Source organism: Oncorhynchus mykiss, chromosome 1 (assembly GCF_057628025.1).
Source record: "Oncorhynchus mykiss isolate SJ-2025 chromosome 1, ASM5762802v1, whole genome shotgun sequence".
NCBI classification, from domain to species: domain Eukaryota; kingdom Metazoa; phylum Chordata; class Actinopteri; order Salmoniformes; family Salmonidae; genus Oncorhynchus; species Oncorhynchus mykiss.
Window position 1 is genome coordinate 46,132,646 of NC_143022.1, and position 23,888 is coordinate 46,156,533.

The 23,888-nt window shown below is 40.7% G+C and overlaps 2 protein-coding genes across 3 annotated transcripts in view; one reads left to right on the forward strand and one right to left on the reverse strand.

The window, feature by feature from the left end:
* LOC110523486 (G1/S-specific cyclin-D2) overlaps positions 1–15,641 on the reverse strand; it is a 209,178-nt gene extending 193,537 nt beyond the window's left edge. The window contains exon 1 of the mRNA XM_090231929.1: positions 15,488–15,641. The gene's annotated coding sequence lies outside the window, so the exon portion shown is untranslated. The remainder of the gene's footprint in view (positions 1–15,487) is intronic.
* Positions 15,642–19,656: 4,015 nt separating this feature from the next.
* The window catches only part of LOC110523495 (lysine demethylase 7A b), a 40,870-nt gene continuing 36,638 nt past the window's right edge, over positions 19,657–23,888 (forward strand). For both annotated transcript variants that reach the window (XM_021602242.3, XM_021602250.3), the window contains exon 1: positions 19,657–19,783. In XM_021602242.3, coding sequence (XP_021457917.3) covers positions 19,686–19,783 — 98 coding nt within the window. In that variant the 5' untranslated portion in view covers positions 19,657–19,685. The remainder of the gene's footprint in view (positions 19,784–23,888) is intronic.

Below are 23,888 nucleotides of genomic sequence, written 5' to 3' on the forward strand. Positions count from 1 at the left end.
GTTTTAATCACTTAATCATTCATTTAAAAAACTTTATATCAGTAAAAACACTATAACTAAATTGGTAGGTCTCCCTTTACTTGTTACTTCTGTGAACTTTCATTATCCTTCCTCCTTATAAGGGAGAGAAATGAGTAAATATCTTAAAGATATGTAGGGTTTTGTTAACGGAATTACAAGGCAATGTTTCTTAAACTTACAGAAGGCAAATAATTTCTCCAAAACTAAATATAAAAGTGTCGATATTAGCTGGCAGGGGTATTTATTTCAACGTTGTGTTTTCATGTTTTAAGACTGTTTCTGGAAGACGTTGTCTAAGACCCCTTTACATCTGCTTGGCCAGAAATCAAAGTCTTTGCTTATTCCTAATTTTTGGGATGGAAAATGGTTGAAAAATGTATATTTGTGCCTTCCTTTCCCCAAAATATAGACTTTTAGCTTTAATTTGGCACCCAATTTGACATGCCCCTGTGAGCATTACATGTTAGTGCTCATGGGTCCTTTTAGGACCCAAGCTAGACTAAGCTACCTCACCAAACCCCAGCTACTCAATGGTCACCTTTTATTGCAAACCCAACATCAAGGGCATTTCATATTCTTTTTCACCGCAGAAAAGCAGAGGTGATGTCAAGATTTACTGCTTGTTCAAGAGAGGTACAGTAAAACTGAAGTGTTGCCTGTGTCCAAGCACGGTGCAAAGCTGCCAGGGAGCAGACAGGCCGGGGGCAGCAGGGAGAGGGCGAGAGAGTTCTCCTGGGTCAGGAATCCATCACTGTCCACAAGTTCCCAGTCTGCCCAAATGCCTTCCCTAATTAAGATTTTAATCTTGCCGTGTCAAGACAAAAAGGAAAGGCCAATTACCCACAGGAAGGTTACTGATCCCCTCAATGCAGGAAGATGATTGGTCTGTCAGAAAGGGTTAACACAGAGGCACGCACGCACACACATACATACACACTCACAGAGGGCCAGTGTGTGGGATTATGGGGGAGAAACAATCAGAGTTCTCTGCTCTGCTTATCCAGACTGGCGGAGGAGCCCTTTCAATGAGCTGGTTCAGCTCAGACGAGCTCCCGCCGGCTCCAGCGCCTGTTTATGTAGACATTGTGGACTAATTTCAAGCCTTGAGCAGTATTTTGTTGGGCCTTTTTTTTTTTACCGGGAATGTGTACATCGTCGTGCTGCAGACCTGAGTTCCACACTATAGGGTTGTTTCAGCCAGGAAGCAAAGCGGGCCAGTGAGTTGCACAGGGGGATTAGGAGCAAATAATGAAGAATAACAACACAACAATATAGCACAGTTCTTCTCACAGTATGGTTTTCACACTGAAAGTCAAAAGCAGTAGCCTACTGTATATCCTATCCTTCGCATGAAATGTCAAGATGTGAATGGAGCTCTGTGCTGAGTGCTGACCATCTCTCTGCTTTATCAGCACTACCCACACAACCACCTACAGGATCAGTCCTCCCACATTCCCAGGTAATCCACAGGCACACTATATTGGTTTTCCTTCCAGTGTAAGCTTCTAGACGGGGGTCATCCGGCAGGTCAAGGAGACTTTAGTAGGCCACGTAGGTTCAACTTCAAAGGAGGTCAACAGGCCTGGAACAACTGAGCCCTCAATTGTGGCTTATTACCTTCTTGCTCGTCGACTACACAGACACATCCCAACACAACACACGCCGCATGTTCCTGGAAGCACACTGTCAATAGACTTCAACATGTCGCATGGTTGAAAATAGTAAAGAGGCGACAAACGACTGACCGGCAATTATAACGCATTATGGGTCAAATGGTACTCAAATGGTCCTCGCAACACTTCTTTGCAATTTGAAAACAATGTAGAAAGAGGGTAGCATTGACATTGAAGTCACATTACTTTTGCTGTATCAGAGCCGATCAAACTGCCCGATAATATACATTTATTAAGTTGCAAAGGTGACAAACATGCTTGATGTTGTTTATATGTTTTCACAGCCAGCAACTCACTTAGACTGCGTTATGTTGGGTAATGGTAGAACTTCACTGCCCCCCAGTGGTTATGAGTAGGCCAATGCATGGCTGGAAGAAAAAAAGGCCTTAACTGAATACAGTTGATTTAATGTCCTTTAAAGAAGGCAACAACAACAAAAAAAGCTGAGGCAAGATAAGTGAAACATCCCATTGTTACTGTCTGCTGTGTCACCTGCATTACCAGTAAATAAAAAAATCACCTACCCTCCAATTGTCCATGGACATTAAATATCATTAAAGCATTTCTGTACGATTTACCTTACAGAAAGATATATATTGAATGATTTTTTTCTTCAATCATAAATCATAATTGAGTTATGTCAAGATATTGAACATATCCCAAAAGCATCGTAGCACTAAAATAATATTTCATCCATTTAGTTTCAATAGAATTAAGAAGATCTCAGTGCCACGATGCTTTTGGGAACCGAGCCCAGGTAATCTAAATTGTCTGTCCTGTATTTTACAGTTGTTTTGGGAGTTCAGCGCCCTATAGATGTCAGTGTTTCCTTTTCTATGAAATTACATATAATCACTCATCATATGGGCATTTCCATGTAAAAGAACCTATGAGAGACAAAGTGAAGTTTATAGGAGCAGTGTTTTCCATAAGCAGCGGCTGTTGACGAAATAGCTGATAACAGACTCGTTGTAAGCTGGCTACTTTTCCACGTCAGAAAATACCTAGGCTTGTTTTAAGTTAAAAGTTTCAATGCGATGGTCAGAAAAGTATGTACAGCTTTTTCCCGTTAGATTGAGCTTAGGCATCTTCTAGTAATCTATTGATAGAGCAGTCACAAAGCGAGCGATGACAGGGAAACTGCTGGTCTGTCCCACCTCTCTGTACCTGTGTTATTTTTGTACCCTCTGGTGAGTTGTAGTCAAATTTCTTTTCACGGAGGAGGGAGAGTATGATGCTTCTTCGTCATCTCCTGATTGTGATTTACACATCCCATGTAATGTAAGTGGTAATGATGAGTTGAAAACCACTTAAGTGTTGTTTTGTAGCACAGTCATTTATTTTATTTTGCGTGTTTCATAGGCCTATATAGCCACAGTCGGGCGCATAGGCTATTTACTGTGCTTTGACTGAAGACGGAACAGCAAGTGTTGACTACTTTATAAAAGGTGTCGAACTGACTGAATAAAGTCAATCTCTCTGACATTCATAAATCATGCAGCGTATTTTATATGTCCATGGTATCGCATCGCGACAAGTAAACCAAAATCTTGTTTGTACATTCCTGGCCAGGGCAATAAATTGCCATGTCTGTACTGTGAGATGCCTAAGACAGTGCTACAGGGAGACAGGTCGGACAGCTGATCATCCTCGCAGTGGCAGACCATGTGTAACAACACCTGCACAGGACCGGTACATCCGAACATCACACCTGCGGGACAGGTACAAGATGGCAACAACAACTGCCTGAGTTACACCAGGAACGCACAATCCCCCCATCAGTGCTCAGACTGTCCGCAATAGGCTGAGAGAGGCTGGACTGTGGGCTTGTAGGCCTGTTGTAAGGCAGGTCCTCACCAGACATCACCAGCAACAACATCGCCTATGGGCACAAACCCACCGTCACTGGATCAGACAGGACTGGCAAAAAGTGCTCTTCACTGACGAGTCGCGGTTTTGTCTCACCAGGGGTGATGGTCAGATTTGCGTTTATCGTTGAAGGAATGAGCATTACACCGAGGCCTGTACTCTGGAGCGGGATCGATTTGGAGGTGGAGGGTCCGTCATGGTCTGGGGCGGTGTGTCACAGCATCCTTGGACTGAGCTTGTTGTCATTGCAGGCAATCTCAACACTGTGTGTTACAGGGAAGACATCCTCCTCCCTCATGTGGTACCCTTCCTGCAGGCTCATCCTGACATGACCTTCCAGCATGACAATGCTACCAGCCATACTGCTCGTTCTGTACGTGATTTCCTGCAAAACAGGAATGTCCGTGTTCTGCCATGGCCAGCGAAGGGCCCGGATCGCAATCCCATTGAGCACGTCTGGGACCTGTTGGATCGGAGGGTGAGGGCTAGGGCCATTCCCCTCAGAAATGTCCGGGAACTTGCAGGTGCCTTGGTGGAAGAGTGGGGTAACATCTCACAGCAAAAACGGGCAAATCTGGTACAGTCCATGAGGACTGTCCATGAGGACTGAGTATCTGGCCACACCAGATACTGACTGTTAGTATTGATTTTGACCCCCTCCCTTTGTTCAGGGACACATTATTCAATTTTTGTTAGTCACATGTCTGTGGAACTTGTTTAGTTTATGTCTGAGTTGTTGAACCTTATGTTCATACAAATATTTACACATGTTAAGCTTGCTGAAAATAAACGCAGTTGACAGTGAAAGGACGTTTTAGTTTAGTTGCATCAGAGTTGTTGACTCTAAGAAGGCTATAGGATCCGTCCCACTGTTTTTCATTTTGATTTATATAAATGTTAATAGAAAAGTTTTAAAAAATGGTCATTATTTGTAATTAAGTAGAATGCTTCATTTGAGTTTCACCTGTAGTTGTTGGCTCGTTTCGGAACTAAAAGATCATATTCCTGCTTAAGTTCAGAAATGTTATTTTCTTTACCTTTTTCTAAGATATTGAATAATTTTTCTTAATTTTGATTTCTAAATCATATTTAACTTTTGCAGAGTATGATTATCATTCCCCTAATGTACACTTTAAAGAGATCACACATTGTACAGGGGACCAGCTTTCCTCTGTCTACATTTGTAATGGTAAAAGTTTTTTTTTTCATTTACATATTTAATCGAATTCGGGTCCAGAAGATGCGCTCTGTTCATTCTCCAAATTCTATTGTTCTATTATTATTTATTGTTATATATTGTAATTAAGCATGATCCGGTATCACTACAGTATATCAGGAATTTGAGCCAATTCTTGAATAGCTTTTCTTACTTTTAGAAAAAAAGGAATAGTCTTTTGTCGGTGGGAATAGTCATTTCCAGGTATCCTATAAATTATTTGTAATGTTGACATTTTTCAGCCTCTTTCGAGGCTCCCTAAATTTGCCATTTCTATTACTATGTCTGTCAATCTTATCAAACGTGTGATTTAGGTCACCTGCTAAAATAATATCTTGAATGCTATCTATTTATTTATATAGGACTTCGTACATCACCTGATATCTCAAAGTGCTGTACAGAAACCCAGCCTAAAACCCCAAACAGCAAGCAATGCAGGTGTAGAAGCATGGTGGCTAGTAAAAACTCCCTAGAAAGGCCAAAACCTAAGAAGAAACCTAGAGAGGAACCAGGCTATGAGAGGTGGCCAGTCCTCTTCTGGCTGTGCCGGCTGGAGATTATAACAGAACATGGCCAAGATGTTCAAATGTTCATAAATAAAAACTCAACATTAGAAAATGTCATTCTTGGTCCATATGCTTGGATATAAGGGGAAATTGTGTATTCTTATTTATCAAGATGGCTACACCTCTGCTGTTACTACAGTATGTGGCAGCATAGGTCTCTATAACTCAGCTCCTCTTCAAATGTAAAATGTCTCTTTTTTTATCTTTAGGTGTTCGAGTACCACCTGCTTTCTTTATTATTCATAATGGAGCCCGTGGACATTCCTTGTGATACGTTTTTTGTTGGTCTTTACTTCTACAAAATCAAACTTAACCTTATCTGTTCCGTCTATCATTGAAGAAGAAAGATAAACATTTTAACAGACATGACATATGAGGGCTGTGGGCATTCCATAAAATGGGAGGATCATCGTATAAATACATAGTTATTGTATTTAAAAAAAAAAAAACACAAAAACAAAGTACATCTGTACTTGAGGCGCTATGCCTTTTTAGTACTTTTTAGCTCTGACTCCTCTCCTAATGTACCCCCTAAAAATAGTCTGGATGCATACATTGTACATACTTTATTTTTTTAAAATGTTTTCACCCCAATTTCACGATATCCAATGTGTAGTAGTTACAGTCTTGTCTCATCGCTGCAACTCCCGTACGGACTTGGGAGAGGCGAAGGTCAACAGCCATGCATCCTCCGAAACACAACTCAACCAGGCCACACTGCTTCTTGACACAATGCCCATCCAACCCGGAAGCCAGCTGCACCGGCGGAAGGAGGAAACACCGTACACCTGGCGACCGTGTCAGCGTGCACAAAAAAAAGACTTGTGAAACAGACGTCAATGATTGTTTCAGATTTATTCTGGTCCGGACCAACCAAATGTGGTCTTGTTTGGGGCGGAGCTCATTACAATAATAGCCTGTGTGTAAAATAATATCCAAATATGCAAAAGAAGGATATTTCATATTAAAGTGAAAAATCTGAGTCAAAGCGTAATTCCATTACTGTGAAATTGCCCATATGGGAGATTTTCCCGGTCAAGTCTAGCCTCGCAAGCCGCCTGATCTTGCAAGTTTACATGGACATTCGCAACACAGATGTCAAGTCATGTGGACAGGAACAAAAAAAAGTTTACACGCTAACAACTGAAGGACAATTTGACCATAACCATTTGAGCATTCAAAAGGCTGTTATCCAGTTTCTACTGAATTAAATCAGTTTTAGCACTGCTTCACAAGGTAGATGAAGACATTGGTTATGATATCTCCTAACTAAACAAAATAATCAAGGCTACTGTTACATAAAAAAAAACTCAGCAGAGGACAGAGGATGTATATGAGTTTTACAGAATCACCAAGACTATCTCTAGAGATTGTTAGGGGAATTGGCTGGGTTTACACACATAGATATAGTGGCTTTTGAAAGTATTCACACCCCTTGACTTTTTCCACATTTTGAGGTGTTGCAAGGTGGGATTAAAAATTGATTTAATTGTCATTTGTTTGTCAATGATTTACACAAAATACTCTAATGTCAAAGTGGAAGAAGAATTGTATCATTTGTAGAAGATTAATAAAACTAGAATACTAATATATACTGTTTTGCAAAAGTATGTGGAGACCCCTTCAAATTTGTAGATTAATCTATTTCAGCCACACCCGTGGCTGACAAGTGTATATAATCGAGCACACAGCCATGCGATCTCCATAGACAAACATTGGCAGTAGAATGGCCTTACTGAAGAGCTCAGTGACTTTCAACGTGGCACCGTCATAGGATGCCACCTTTCCAACAAGTCAGTTAGTAAAATTTATGCCCTGCTAGAGCTGCCCCGGTCAACTGTATGTACTGTAATTGTGAAGGAGCAACAACGGCTCGCAGAAGGAGACCGCCAAGTGCTGAAGCGCGTACAAATTGTCTGTCCTCGTTTGCAACACTCACTATAGATTTCCAAACTGCCTCTGGAAGCAACGTCAGCACAATAACTGTTCGTCGGGAGCTTCATGAAATGGGTTGTCATGGCCGAGCCGTCGCACACAAGCCTAATATAACCATGCGCAATGCCAAGCGTTGGCTGGAGTGGTATAAAGTTTGCCGCGCTTGTGGCTGAATGGAAGCAAGTCCTCGCATCAATGTTTCACCATCTAGTGGAAAGCCTTCCCAGAAGAGTTGAGGCTGTTGTGGCAGCAAAGGGGGGGACCAACTCCATATTAATCCCTATGATTTTGGAATTAGATGTTCGACGAGCAGGTGTCCACATACACTACATGACCAAAAGTATCTTGATTACATAAGTATTTTACCCCATGAGTCAATAAATGTTAGAATCACCTTTGGTAGCGGTTACAGCTGTGAGTCTTTCTAAGTAAGTCTCTAAGAGCTTTGCACACCTGGATTGTACAATATTTGCACATTATTCTTTAAAAGACAGCCATTTTCAAGTCTTGCATAGATTTTCAAGCCAATTTAAGTCAAAACTGTAACTAGACCACTTGGTAAGCAACTAGTGTATATTTGGCCTTGTGTTTTAGGTTATTGTCCTGCTAAACGGTGAATTTGACTCCCAGTGTCTGTTGGAATGCAGACTGAACCAGGTTTTCCTCTAGGATTTTGCCTATACTTAGCTCTATAGCGTTTTTAAAAACGTTTTAGTTATTGCTGATGACAAGCATATGTACCCATAACATGATGCAGCCACCACCATACTTAGAAATATGAAGAGTGGTACTCTTCATATTGTATGTGTTGTGTTGCATTTACTTCAAACATAATGTATTCAGGCCATGAAGTCAATTTCTTTGCCACATTTCTTTTCACATGTTCCACCACAAATTGCCATAAACAAATCACACAAATATGAAACCGCAAGCTCCCAGCTACTATCTAATCAATGCAACATTGGCATTATCCCCCTCTTCAGTTTTAGTTCATTTGTAAACATTTCAAAAACATTATTCCACTTTGACATTATGGGGTAGTGTGTGTAGGCCAGTGACACAAAATCTCAATTGAATCCATTTTAAATTCAAGCTGTAACACAAAATGTGGAAAAAGTCAAGGGGTGTGAATACTTTCTGAAGGCACTGTATAGGGGAATTCTCAACACTACCATATACACATCAATAGCATTTACCAGAAGACTGAGAATTAAACATGAGTCACTCCTTAGAACAGCTGTGATGACTGCCACACAAACAAACATTTTCACTTCACTGATCACTTCACAATCTACTCTGTCAAAAAGATGTCTCTTATTGCTGTCAATAAATGAAACAATTTGTATTTTACCATAGGCTTTAGGCTATAATGTATAATTTAAAGTTGTCACAAGACCATGTAATGTTTTTTACTTATTTCCATGTCACTGCGGTAATATTTCTTTGTATTTGAGATATGACAGGAAATGGTGACGTCAATCTGTTTCTACTAAAGCTGTTTGATATCTGAAGGACAGTGACTTATGAAAGCGAGAAAATGTGTAATTTCCTTCTTGAAAATTCACAAAATATTCCAGATAATACCTTTTCTGTTTTCAAGTCACTGCAAAGTGTGATTTATTCATAAACAAATACAAACAATTCTTGTCAATAAGACCATTTGCACATTGCAGTGTGCAAATGAGAAAATGCATAGGGGAATAAAGGGAATTCGTTAGTGTGTGCTCTTGAAAAAATACTACCAATGCATTCTAATGGAAATTATTTTGGTGATTGATTTTAATATAGAAACGTGTATTCTCCATGACACCAGCTACAGTTGAAGTCGGAAGTTTATATACACCTTAGCCAAAAACATTTAAACTCAGTTTTTCACAATTCCTTACATTTAATCTGAGTAAAAATTCCCTGTTTTAGGTCAGTTAGGATCACCACTTTATTTTGAGAATGTGAAATGTCAGAATAATAGTAGATAGATGTCACGTTCTGACCTTTATTTCCTTTGTCTTGTCATTATTTAGTATGGTCACGGCGTGAGTTGGGGTGGGCAGTCTATGTTTGTTTTTCTATGATTTGGGGATTTCTATGTTTCGGCCTAGAATGGTTCTCAGAGGCAGGTGTCATTAGTTGTCTCTGATTGAGAATCATACTTAGGTAGCCTGGGTTTCACTGTGTGTTTGTTTCCGTGTCTTTCACCACACGGTACTGTTTTGGGTTTCGTTCATTCCACATTTATTGTTTTTGTATTCAGTTGTTCATGTGTACTATTTCTTATTAAAAGAACCATGGACACTTACCACGCCGCATATTGGTCCTCCGATCCTTTTCGCCTCTCCTCTTCGGAAGAAGAGGAGGAAATCCCTTACAATAGAATTATTTCTTTCAGCTTTTATTTTTCATCACATTCTCAGTGGGTTAGACATTTACATACACTCAATTAGTATTTGGTAGCAATTCCTTCAAATGGTTTAACTTGGGTCAAATGTTTTGGGAAGCCTTCCACAAGCTTCCCACAATAAGCTGGGTGAATTTTGGTCCATTCCTCCTGACAGAGCTGGTGTAACTGAGTCAGGTTTGTAGGCCTCCTTGCTCGCACACACTTTTTCAGTTCTGCCCACAAGCGTTCTATAGGATTGAGGTCAGGGCCTTGTGATGGCCACTCCAATACATTGACTTTGTTGTCCTTAAGCCATTTTGCCACAACTTTAGAAGTATGCTTTTGGTCATTCTACATTTGGAAGACCCATTTGCAACCAAGCTTTAACTTCCTGACTGATGTCTTGAGATGTTTCTTCAATATATCCACATCATTTTCCATCCTCATGATGCCATATATTTTGTGAAGTGCACCAGTCCCTCCTGCAGCAAAGCACCCCCACAACATGATGCTGCCACCCCCGTGCTTCACAGTTGGGATGGTGTTCTTCGGGCTTGCAAGCCTCCCCCTTTTTCCTCCAAATATAACAATGGTCATTATGGCCAAACAGTTCTGTTTGTTTCATCAGACCAGAGAACATTTCTCCAAAAAGTACGATCTTTGTTCCCATATGCAGTTGCAAACTGTAGTCTGGCTTTTTTATGGCGGTTTTCGAGCAGTGGCTTCTTCCTTGCTGAGCGGCCTTTCAGGTTATGTCGATATAGGACTCGTTTTACTGTGGATAAAGATACTTTTGTACCTGTTTCCTCCATCTTCACAAGGTCCTTTGCTGTTGTTCTGGGATTGATTTGCACTTTTTGCACCAAAGTACGTTCATCTCTAGGAGACAGAACGCGTCCCGTTCCTGAGCTGTATGACGGCTGCGTGGTCCCATGGTGTTTATACTTGCATACTATTGTTTGTGCAGATGAACGTGGTACCTTCAGGCATTTGGAAATTGCTCCCAAGGATGAACCAAACTTGTGGAGGTCTACAATTTTTTTTCTGAGGTCATGGCTGATTTATTTTGTATTTTCCCATGATGTCAATCAAAGAGACACTGAGTATGAAGGTAGGCCTTGAAATACATCCACAGGTACACCTCCAATTGACTCAAATGATGTCAATTAGCCTATCCGAAGCTTCTAAAGCCATTACATAATTTTCTGGATTTTTCCAAGCTGTTTAAAGGCACAGTCAACTTAGTGTATGTAAACTTCTGACCCTCTGGAATTGTGATACAGTGGATTATTGTCACGAGGGACTAGGTGGGTGCAGGAATCAGACGCAGAGAGAGTTCCACTGAGGTTAAGTGCTTTACTCAGGCACAACAAAATAATAAGCCCAACAAATACAGGGCGCGGGACACACAACGAGACAACCCAAAAACCACAGGGTGCCAAGTTAAAGAAAATAAAATCCACCACTACCTAAAATGCACACATGTAACATAAAGACAATCCCGCACAAAACAAGGGCGGGTCTACCTACTAAATATAGGGAAGCTAATTAAACCAAACAACAGAAACACAGGTGAAACTAATAAGACAAAACAAACAGACAAACGAAAAAGGGATCGGTGGCGGCTAGTTGGACGGTGACGACGACAGCCGAGCACCGCCCGAACAGGCAGGGGAGCCAACTTCGGCGGAAGTCGTGACAATTATAAGTGAAATAATCGGTCTGTAAACAATTGTTGGAAAAATTACTTGTGTCATGCACAAAGTAGATGTCCTAACTGACTTGCCAAAATGATAGTTTGTTAACAAGAAATTTGTGAAGTGGTTGAAAAATGAGTTTTAATGACTCCAACCTAAGTGTATGTCAATTTCCGACTTCAACTGAATATACCCAACCTCCATTTGGCAATTCCTGGGCGAAACAATTGCTTCTGAAAGGGACAGTCGTTCTTGCAAGCTCAAGGTCAACCATAAATCTACAGTCGTGGCCAAAGGTTTTGAGAATGACACAAATATTCATTTTCACAAAGTCTGCTGCCTCAGTTTGTATGATGGCAATTTGAATATACTCCAGAATGTTATGAAGAGTGATCAGATGAATTGCAATGAATTGCCATGCAAATGAACTGAATCCCCAAAAAACATTTCCACTGCATTTCTGCCCTGCCACAAAAGGACCAGCTGACATCATGTCAGTGATTCTCTCGTTAGCACAGGTGTGAGTGTTGACGAGGACAAGGCTGGAGATCACCCTGTCATGCTGATTGAGTTTGAATAACAGACTGGAAGCTTCAAAAGGAGGGTGGTGCTTGGAATCATTGTTCTTCCTCTGTCAACCATGGTTACCTGCAAGGAAACACGTGCCGTCATCATTGCTTTGCACAAAAAGGGATTCACAGGCAAGGATATTGCTGCCAGTAAGATTGCACCTAAATCAACCATCATCAAGAACTTCAAGGAGAGTGGTTCAATTGTTGTGAAGAAGGCTTCAGGGCGCCCAAGAAAGTCCAGCAAGCGCCAGGACCGTCTCCTAAAGTTGATTCAGCTGCAGGATCAGGGCACCACCAGCACAGAACTTTCTCAGGAATGACAGCAGGCAGGTGTGAGTGCATCTGCACGCACAATGAGGCAAAGACTTTTGGAGGATGGTCTGGTGTCAAGAAGGGCAGCAAAGAAGTCACTTTCCAATTGTTTGGGTCATCCGGAAAAAAAGCTTGTCAGGAGAAGACAAGGTGAGCGCTACCATCAGTCCTGTGTCATGCCAACAGGCAAGCATCCTGAGACCATTCATGTGTGGGGTTGCTACTTCCCTACTCACTAATGCTCTTGTGGCTGAATGGAAGCAAGTTCCCACAGCAATGTTCCAACATCTAGTGAAAAGCCTTCCCAGAAGAGTTGAGTCTGTTATAGCAGCAAAGGGGGGACCAACTCCGAATTAATGCCCATGATTTTGGAATTAGATGTTCGACGAGCAGGTGTCCACATACACTACATGACCAAAAGTATCTTGATTACATAAGTATTTTACCCCATGAGTCAATAAATGTTAGAATCATCTTTGGTAGCGGTTACAGCTGTGAGTCTTTCTAAGTAAGTCTCTAAGAGTTTTGCACACCTGGATTGTACAATATTTGCACATTATTCTAAAAAATTATCCAAGCTCTGTCAAGTTCGTTGTTGATCTTTGCTAGACAGCCATTTTCAAGTCTTGCATAGATTTTCAAGCCAATTTAAGTCAAAACTGTAACTATGCCACTTGGTAAGCGACTCCAGTGTATATTTGGCCTTGTGTTTTAGGTTATTGTTCTGATGAAAGGTGAATTTGACTCCCAGTGTCTGATGGAATGTAGACTGAACAAGGTTTTCCTCTAGGATTTTGCCTATGCTTAGCTCTATTGCAGTTTTTTAAATTTATTTTTTATAGTCATTGCTGATGACAAGCATATGTACCCATAACATGATGCAGCCACCACCATTCTTGGAAATATGAAGAGTGGTACTCTTCATATTTAGTGTGTTGTGTTGGATTGCCCCAAACATAACTTATTCAGGACATAAGGTTAATTTCTTTGCCACTTTTTTTGCAGCTTTACTTTAGTGCCTTGTTGCAAACAGGATGCATGTTTTGGTGATATTTTTTTATCTTGTGCAGGCTTCCTTCTTTTCACTCTGTCATTTAGGTTAGTATTATGGAGTAACTACAATGTTGTTGTAACTACAATCCATCCTCAGTTTTATCCTATCACAGCCACTAAACTCCAAATCAGGGTTCTCCAACAGGTTGAAAGTACATGCGTGTTCCACCGCAAACAAATCACACAAGTATGACATCGCAAGCTCCCAGCTACTATCTCATCAATGCAACATTATCCCCCCCCCCCCCCATACTTATTGACTCAAGACATTTCAGCTTTTAATTTTTAATTAATTTGTAAACATTTCTTAAAACATTATTCCACTTTGACATTATGGGGTAGTGTGTGTAGGCCAGTGACACAATCTCAATTGAATCCGTTTTAAATGCAGGCTGTAACACAAAATGTGGAAAAAGTCAAGGGGTGTGAATACTTTCTGAAGGCACTGTATAGGGGAATTCTCAACACTACCATATACGCATCAATAGCAATTTACAAGAAGACAGAGAAAAACATGAGCCACTCCTTAGAACAGCTGTGGTGACTGCCACACAAACAAAAACATTTTCACTTCACAATCTACTCTTTCAAAAAGCTGTCTGCCTTATTGCTGTCAATAAATTAAACAATTAGTATTTTACCATAGTCTTTAGACTATAACGTATCATTTCAAGTTGTCATAAGTTCAACATGTACAAAACAAGACCATGTAATGTTTGTTTACTTATTTTTGTGTCACTGCGGTGATGTCTCTTTGTATTTGAGATATGACAGGAAATGGTGACGTCAATCTGTTTCTACTAAAGCTGTTTGATATCTGAAGGACAGTGACTTATGAAAGTGAGAAAATGTGTAATTTCCTTCTTGAAAATTCACAAAATATTCCAGATAATACCTTTTCTGTTTTCAAGTCACTGCATCACACTGCAAAGTGTGATTTATTCATAAACAAATAAAAACGATTCTTGTCAATAAGACCATTTGCATAGGGGAATGGTCTTAAGAAAATGCATAGGGGAATAAAGGGAATTCGTTAGTGTGTGCTCTTGAACAAGTATTACAACTGCATTCTAATGTGAATTATTTTGGTGATTGATTGTAATATAGAAACATGTATTCTCCATGACACCATCTATATACCCAACCTCCATTTGGCACTCCCTGGGCAAAACGATGGGTTCTGAAGAGGACAGTTGTTCTTGCAAACTCAGGGTCAACCATAAATCAATATCTAGAATCACAGACACGCCTCACTGTATTCTGGCTCTAATATGATATGGGTACACAGATGTGAGCAACTGACGCCCTTCATGATGATTTCAGATTTTTTTGTGTCCCCCAACCCCATCAAAGTTTACAATCCCTGATCTAGAGGGAGTAGCTTATGGTAGGGGTTTTCAAACCTCTCCTCTGGGGACCCCCAGCCGTTCCATGTATTTTAATTATTCCACAGCTAGCACAGGGGATTGTAAAATGTTCACCTAATCATCAAGCCCTTGAATAGGTGAATCAGGTGAGCTCAGGGCTACAACGAAATTGTGAATCGTTTTGGGTCCTAGAGGTTTGAAAACCACTGGCCTGTGTAATAGCCTATAGGTCCCAATTGTTCATTATTTTATAATGTGTAAACTATTCCAGACAGTTGGTATCCACTCATCATTTAGCCTACGCAGGCTCGTTCACACAATCGGAACACATCAGGAGCAAACCCCCGATCTCTCAATTTCGAAAAGCATTTAAAACTGAACTGAGCAGGATTAATGGTTAGTTCACTTTTCTATTGTTACAAAAGGAAGACTATTGGGGCGTGACTGAGGTGCTTCAATGAATGTGTGTGCCAGAGTTGTAGCCGACAGCTACAGGCTACAGCCACTGTCATTTAACAGCCGTTACGTTACATAGTAGCGAGAAGCAGACAATTGCGCAATAGTGGGCTGGCGAGTATCACGACAGTTTAGTTGGTTATTATTGAAAAATAACAATTGCCAATCAAAACTCAAGTTTGTGTTGCTACAGTTGAAAAATAGGGATATTATTTGTGTTGGCTGTTAACTGAGATGTGTTTAACTATTAAGGTAGCTATGCTATCTCACCGGATGTCTGCCAACGTTTCACTTGCGCTCGAGCTCAATGCAACAGCATAAACGATGAGCAGCAAAATATTTTGTTACAAAATATAACCACATTTTCCATTACCTTAGTGAAGTCTTCCAGTCCTGCGGGTTTCCCAACGATACAGCTCACTGAAATGATCAAATCAAATATATTTCCCACAACGTGTAAGACTTGTTTACAAAGTTTCTGCCAGATCTCTGATTGGTCCCAGTAACATAAAGGCGACGCCCCAAACTCCAGTCTGTCGGAGAATTACTATAAACTGTTTTATCAAAACTCCGCTGGGTGGTGGTCGTTATCCACGATTGAAGGATTTAGACCATGTCATCTGACCATAACACCGGTTCCAATCCAAGTCCACTTCTATTGTAACTCTATGTCAACACCCAAGGTGCTAGAATTCTATAGATAAAACTCATCGGCTCATATAGATAAAACTCATAGGCCATTGGACAGAAACATTACAAAACAAGTTGGCAATCGCAAATTTAACAATGAGTGGTTTGGAAGGAATCAGTGGCTAACTGCAAGCATTGTAAAGCAATCACTAGCCTGCTATTCAGTGGAGTAGATGTGTGGTCCAAGTCTAGGTTTAACACTCCTTAAGGATCGGTGTCCGGCTAGCGGGACAACTTCCAGTGAAACGGGAGGGCGCGCAATTCAAATAAATAATGATAAATATGATGGATTTTAAACATTAAAGTACATATAAGTGTCTTATATCAGCTGAAAGCTTAAATTCGTGTTACTGCACTGTCTGATTTACAGTAGCTATTAGAGCAAAAACATGCCATTCGATTGTTTGAGGACAGCGCCCCACATCAAAATATTTTTCCACCTGCACAGGTTTCATACATTCACATAAAAAGATTAAATATTCACTTACTTTTTTGAAAATCTTCCTCTGATTTGTCATCCAAAGGGTCCAAGCTATAACATGTAGTGTTGTTTTGATAGATAAAAATCCTTCTTAATATCCCAAAAACTCAGTTTAGTTGGCACCATTGATTTGAGTAATCCACTCGTTCAATTTGCAGACAAAGGAATCTGAAAATCTACCCATAAACTTTGTTTCAACAAGTCAAAATACATTTCTATTTATTCCTTTACTAAAATGTAATCAAACTAATATTTATTTCAGAAAGAAGTATGTTCAATAGGAAACTGTGTAATTTGTAGAGATAGAGGTGCTCGAAGTTTTTTTATTTATTTATTTATTTTTTTAAAAACATTTTTTCACCTTTATTTAACCAGGTAGGCAAGTTGAGAACAAGTTCTCATTTACAACTGCGACCTGGCCAAGATAAAGCAAAGCAGTTCGACACATACAACGACACAGAGTTACACATGGAGTAAAACAAACATACAGTCAATAATACAGTATAAACAAGTCTATATACGATGTGAGCAAATGAGGTGAGATAAGGGAGGTAAAGGCAAAAAGGCCATGGTGGCAAAGTAAATACAATATAGCAAGTAAAACACTGGAATGGTAGATTTGCAATGGGAGAATGTGCAAAGTACAAAATAAAAATAATGGGGTGCAAAGGAGCAAAATAAATAAATAAATAAAATACAGTAGGGAAAGAGGTATTTGACCATGACACATCCATGACTTCATCACTGAAAAAGATAAATTGTAGAGTATGATATCATTTGAAAGCTTACAAACAGGGTTGTCAAACTTGTATAATTTACTGAAATATATATATATTTTTTAAACAACACTTTTTTCATGTTCATATATTGTATGTTGTAGCTTAGACCGTATTTTACATCAGAGGTGTTGTGCCCACCATCGATTATGACCGTGTGCTCTTCAATCACGGCTGGGTGTCATATTTTGGCTGATAAATTAACAAAAATCTGGATAATATTCAAATGTCATCTTTTAAATGGTACCACAATTAACAGGATTATGGTTGGTCTTCACATCAGAGAATGTTGACTTGAGTGGGAATATCCATTGTCTTATATTAAACTGTCAATCTTCCATAGAAAACCTATTGAAATCATAGAAATATAGATAATAGAATAGACATTTGCATTCAAGTTGACATTCGACGGTGGGCGGACTGGCGAGCCATCTTTCTGGTAGTAATTGAAACCAGAGAGAATGCGCAAGAGAGGCCCAACTCCACGGAAAACCTGTCTCCCTCCAGCAGGTGGCATTTTTTTTGTCGTTTTGCCCACCAAGCAAGGAATTTTTGTATGGAGGTCAATGAGTGTCAAATTTGGTCAACAACAAAATGTATGGCTTATTTGCTCCATGAGGTTTATTTGACCGAATAGAAGTTTTGTAATGCTTACATTGTTGCGAGTACACTGATGTAAGTAGGACACGTGAAATCCCGGCAACTTTGAGAAAAAACACTGAGATGGCTATCCATATTGATGGCATGAGGCTAGTAGCATAGCATTTCTCTCCATTGAATACAGGCGGTTGACGTCAACAACCCTCATCGAATATTCAAAAAAGGATTACAATAATGAGATGCATCCACCAATCCAAAGAAAGGATAGGCAGGAGCTAGACAGCCCACAATGACGCTTTGTGGACAACGACTCCCATTGTTAGGTTGTAGAGACATCTATCTTGTCAGTATATCCATAACTTTGTTGAAACTTAAAAATTCTATGTACCAGCTAAATTGTAGTGGTCTGAAGTATTCTATGATTTTAGGCTATGTTTCTGTCTAGCACTTTGTGACATCTGCCTATGTAAAAATGGCTTCATAAATACATTTGATTGATGGATATGATTTGTTTCTATGATTGAAATGACACCCACCCTCTCTGTATTTAAGAGAATGCTGTGTCTCAACCAATGGCGGGCATAACACAAAACCTCAGCTGATCTAAAAATAGGATCTAAGTCTCAATATATGTGAACATGAGAAAATTCAGGGTTTACAATTTTAGATAATTGACTTTAAAGAAAAAAAAGTACATGTTTTATTTTTGCTTTCAAAAATATCAAACTCGACATGGATGTCTCATGGTAGGGTATGCAAAATGGGTTAGCTACAGATTGTACGCAAGATAATGTGATATTATCAAATATTTTTTAAGTCCATTACTGGGCGTTACAGGAACACCTCACACCAACCGCCACCATAGATTTGTCAATGGACACCAAAAATCTTTGGTTATACTTTGGTGTACAATCTGTAGCTACAAAATGAGTCAACTTTAAGCAACTCTGTCTCCTAAATGTTTTGGCATCCATGTCCAAATTGTCACTTTCTGACCACCTACCATGGGCAAACATGTTTGGAAGGTTTCGTTCAAATATAAAGGAGTATAGTCAGAAAGATATTGAACTTATATGGAACAACCATATACATTAAAACTGCAATATGTGAATTCTAGAAGAAAGGATTCAGTAACTTTTTAACTAAAGCCTGTTCTTGCCAATACTTTCTCTCTTCTCGATTCAGAAGAAAAGTGTATGTTATAAATGTCCAGCTACAACGCCTACAAACACTACCAGTTGCAATGTTGTTCCTAGTGTGAGGACGTGGGTTGAAGGTCTTGTAATTGAAGAAGCTAAGAAGCACCCGTGCATCAGACTTCATATGTTAATGATGAGACTGTACAACTCATAAGGGAATATATTGAATACATAATAATGGGACAGTGATTGGCACAACCCCCCCCCCCCCTCTAATGTAGGCTATATTAACTCAACTTGCATGCACGCGAAATAAAATAACCCCCACACACCACTTCATGGCAGCGCTGACTGATCTTCTACCCAGAAGCCCTTGATCTAATACAGGAGCCAATTAGAATACAGGTATGGATGGATATCACAATAAAAGTCCTATACATATGCCACATCACATTCCAGTCCCACACTAGTTTCCATACTTTGGGTTAAAAAAGATTTCGCCGTTTGGTCCAACCGGAATCGCCACTTTAGCCAAACGTTTATACCAGAGGCCACGCTCTTTTATTAACAATTTGGAGCACCTGGTGCCAAAAGGCCACATCAAAGACATCTGTCTTATAACACTCTACAACTTGTTATTTTATTTCGCGTGCATGCAAGTTGAGTTAATATAGCCTACATTATGGTGTTGCGATTGTTGCTTGGATTGAATAATAGTAAATTATTGCTTATTATGATTAACAAATATCATGCTTCGCAGAGTGGTCGTGTGGTCTCCTCCAACGTTATCGTAAATTATCGTTTCGCCCTCGGCTTTTTCCGTGTATGTTGAAAACAGTCCCCGCCCAACTTTCTGGCTGCGTTGTTTGTTTGGACACTAAGAAGATGGCGGCGGCCCCGCTGTACTGTGTCTGCCGGCAGTCTTACGATGTTAGCCGGTTTATGATTGAATGCGACATTTGTAATGACTGGTTTCATGGCAGGTAAGGAGCCGACATATTCCTTAATGACATACCTGAAAATGACAGGAGTGCGTCAACGACTGTCCTAATAATCTGTTAAGGAAAGTCAAGTCGTATTGCGATGTCAGACTCGCTCTGTGAATAGAGGTTCGATCAAGACCGTGCAGAGCATCTCGCGAGCACCCAGCGCGAGCGAACAGACCTTTGCGCAGCTTGGCTACATATTCGTTTGTTTACCTACTTTCTTTTAGACATACAACGGACGATGCGGTAGTTGAAATCGGAGTCATTAAACGTATTTTTTAAAAAAAATCCCAGTGCCAGATCTCTGCACAAGTAAACACAGCACGCAATTATACGGAAATGAACTCCCTGCGGTTGCTAGTTATTTTATAGTATTTGGTTAGGAGTAGAATTAACAGTTGATTTGTCAGCCAATTGTACTTTATTTGCAGTAGATGTAACGTTATCTAGTCAGTTTTAGAGCAGAAACTTCGAATCAAGCACACTTGTCTCGGCTCTGTTGTCGTTTTAGTGTTTGTCAAGTTTTGTCTTGCGCCTTCTGACAGCCAGCCAGAAATCCTAAACCTTCATCTGTAGCTAAATGTTTTTGTTACTGTGTTAACTAGTTGTCATGTCACGATTCATGCCGTGAGGATGCCATATTAACTTGATTTTAACTTATTTCAAATAAGTGACTTTTGTGGGTTTGGGGGGCAATAAACAATAGGCAAGGCAATGGGTGTACTGCCGTCCACGCCAGTACAGGAAGAGGAAGTAGCCTGAATTCTAGAGACAACATTTTGATGTTGGAAAATGTTTGTCTCATCATTGAGAAATGGACCAAATGGGAGTGTTGGGTGGTCAAGTCGAGGACGGGAATTTAAATGTCCCTTCCCGAACAAAGATGTACTCATGGCGAGAGCCATCTAGCGTTAGAATTCAGAAACACATTTTTAAAGCAAGTGCACGTGTTTGACGTGTCCCTCGAACATCACGTTTTCCTAAAAACATGACATTGTTCCTAAGGGGCTAGGATAAGAGGTATGAATAAATGATCTATCACTACAGACACCCGGGTTCGTATCCAGGCTGTATCGCAACAGGCTGTCATTGGGAGTCCCATAGGGCGGTGCACAATTGGCCCAGCTTCGTCCAGGTTTGTAAATAAGAATTTGTAATTAACGGACTTGCCTAGTTAAATATATAAAATCTCACCCCAGTTGCTTGGTTCACGCCAATATGAGGCCTCTCATCATGCATGTCAGAGGTGGTCCACAGTATGGCACATTCTGTCATGTTTAGCTTTACAGAAAAAAAACAATTCTGCACTGAAACAGCTGGGTTTAACTATAAAGTGTGGTGCCAGGAACTGAGCAAGGAATTCATGGCTTCTGCCTGCACGCCGAGAGAGATTGAGGCATGAACGCTGCACTACAACTCATTATTTTCTCATCAACAAACAAGTGTGAGCAAGCTCACTATGGCCTAACTTAGTGCAGGCATGCCAAGGTTCACCTGGGACTGTGTGCCTGTCTACACACAAATGTGTTTACTGAAGGCTCTCTCAACAAAGGGATTGTAGTTAGGAGCTTTTATCTCTTACACCCTCTCTTCCCTTATTCCTCTGTCCCCAAGGCCCGGATTGCTCCCCTGCATGGTAGATTACGTGGGCCCATTCACATCCCTTTTTGGTGGGGTTGCCTTGCCTGAGCCTGTGTTTTCTGTTGTTGGGAAACCTCTTGTCTGCAGTGCTGCCTGCCACCAATGGGATTATGCTGTCTAGCCGCAGGCAGACGGTAGGCTGTGTTATTATCAGGAACTGAGCACAGGCCAGTTTGGGAGCTGGGGAGCTGCAGAGGGGAGAGTGTTCGGGGGGGATTAAGCTATTAGAAGCATTTTTGCTATTCATGCCAGACATTAAACTCTTACGGAGGCTGTTCACACATTTTATATGCCTGGGTCTTCAGTCTCTTTCCTGGGGAATGTTGCTTTCCTACTTTAATCAGTGGCATCAAATATGTTAGAATTTAGATGGCTGCCTAGAATTCTGACACTCCAATATGTGTGTGTGTGTGTGTTACACTGGCCATTTACACTATACAAGCGGCACTCCTAGCCACGCTAGCCTCGCCCTCATGTGGGTGCTAGCAAGCAATCGGCATATAACATAGAGGTGAAGTGTTGAGCCAGTAACCGAAAGGTCGCTGGTTCGAATCCAGAGCCGACTAGGTGGGTGGGGGTGTCTGTGCTGTCGAGCGAATTGATCCTGTAAGTTGCTCTGGATAAGAGTGCTTGCTAAAAACCTTATACATAAAAAGGTAGTACTACTAATGTTCCCTCTAGTTTTTTGGGGCACTGAGTACAAACTTGAACGATGTGAAAATTCTTTGTAACTTCCGGTGTGTGTTTACTGTGACCACTGAGGCTGTACCTGTTTTAAGTTAAATTTGACAGTGGCCAAGTAGGCTACTGTGGCTATTTGATCATTATGTGGGCTTACCAGAGTCGCCTACCATTTAAAAAAAAAAAAAAAAAAACTATGGAGAAAAACGCATCCCATAACATTTTTACATGGAAATAGCTGTTTTATCATTCAGCCTACAATTTTTTGACTAAAATGACATATCCAAATCTAACTGCCTGTAGCAAGGATATGCATATTCCTGGTACCATTTGAAAGGAAACACTTGAGGTTTGTGGAAATGTGAAAGGAATGTAGGAGAATAACACACAATAGATCTGGTAGAAGATAATGCAAAGAAAAAACCAACTGTTCTTTTGTATTTTTTTGTACCATCATCTTTGAAATGCAAGAGAAAGGCCGTAATGTATTATTCCAGCCCAGGTGCAATATACATTTTGGCCACTAGCTGTGTATGTGCAAAGTTTGACTGATCAATGAACCATTGTATTTCTGTTCAATGTTATATCAAGACTGCCCAAATATGCCTAATTTGTTTATTAATAACCTTATGTTCAAAATTGTGCACACTCAAACAATAGCATGGTATTATTTCACTGATAGCTACTGTAAATTGGACAGTGCAGTTACATTAACATGAATTTAAGCTTTCTGCCAATATCAGATAAGTCTATGTCCTGGGACATTTTCTTGTTACTTACAACCTCATGCTAATCACATTAGCCTATGTTAGCTCAACCGTCCAGAGGAAGGGACACCGATCCCAAAGAAGTTATCCCTTTACACGGTACTTTATTGAAGCACCATTGGAAGCGATTACAGCCTCGAGTCTTCTTGGGTATGACGCTACAAGCTTGGCACACCTGTATTTGGGGAGTTTCTCCCATTCTTCTCTGCAGATCCTATCAAGCTCTGTCGGGTTGGATGGGGAGCATTGCTGCACAGCTATTTTCAGGTCTCTCCAGAGATGTTTGATTGGGTTCAAGTCCGGGCTCTGGCTGGGCCACTCAAGGGCATTCAGAGACTTGTCCCAAAGCTGTTGAAAGGTGAACCTTCGCCCCAGTCTGAGCTCCTGAGAACTCTGGAGCAGGGTTTCATCAAGGATCTCTCTGTACTTTGCTCCGTTCATCTTTCCCTCGGTCCTGACTAGTCTTCCAGTCCATGCTGCTGAAAAACAACCCCACAGCATGATGCCGCCACCACCATGCTACACTGTAGGTATGGTGCCAGGTGTCCTCCAGACGTGACTCAAACTTAGTTTCATCAGACCAGAGAATCTTGTTTCTCATGGTCCGAGAGTCTTTAAGCGAAATTTGGCAAACTCCAAGCGGGCTGCTCTGCCTTATACTGAGGAGTGGCTTCTGTCTGGCCACTCTACCACAAAAGGCCTGATGGGTAGAGTGCTGTAGAGATGGTTATCTTTCTGGAAGAGGAACTCTGGCGCTCTGTCAGTGACCATTGGGTTCTTGGTCACCACCCTGACCAAGGCCCTTCTCTTTCGTTTGCTCAGTTTGGCTGGGCGGCCAGCTCTAGGAAGAGTCTTGGTGGTTCCAAACTTCTTCCATTTAAGAATGATGGAGGCCACTGTGTTCTGGGGGACCTTCAATGCTGCATACATTTTTTTTGTTGTACCCTTCCCCAGATCTGTGCCACGACAATCCTGTCTCGGCGCTCTACAGACAATTCCTTCGACCTCATGGC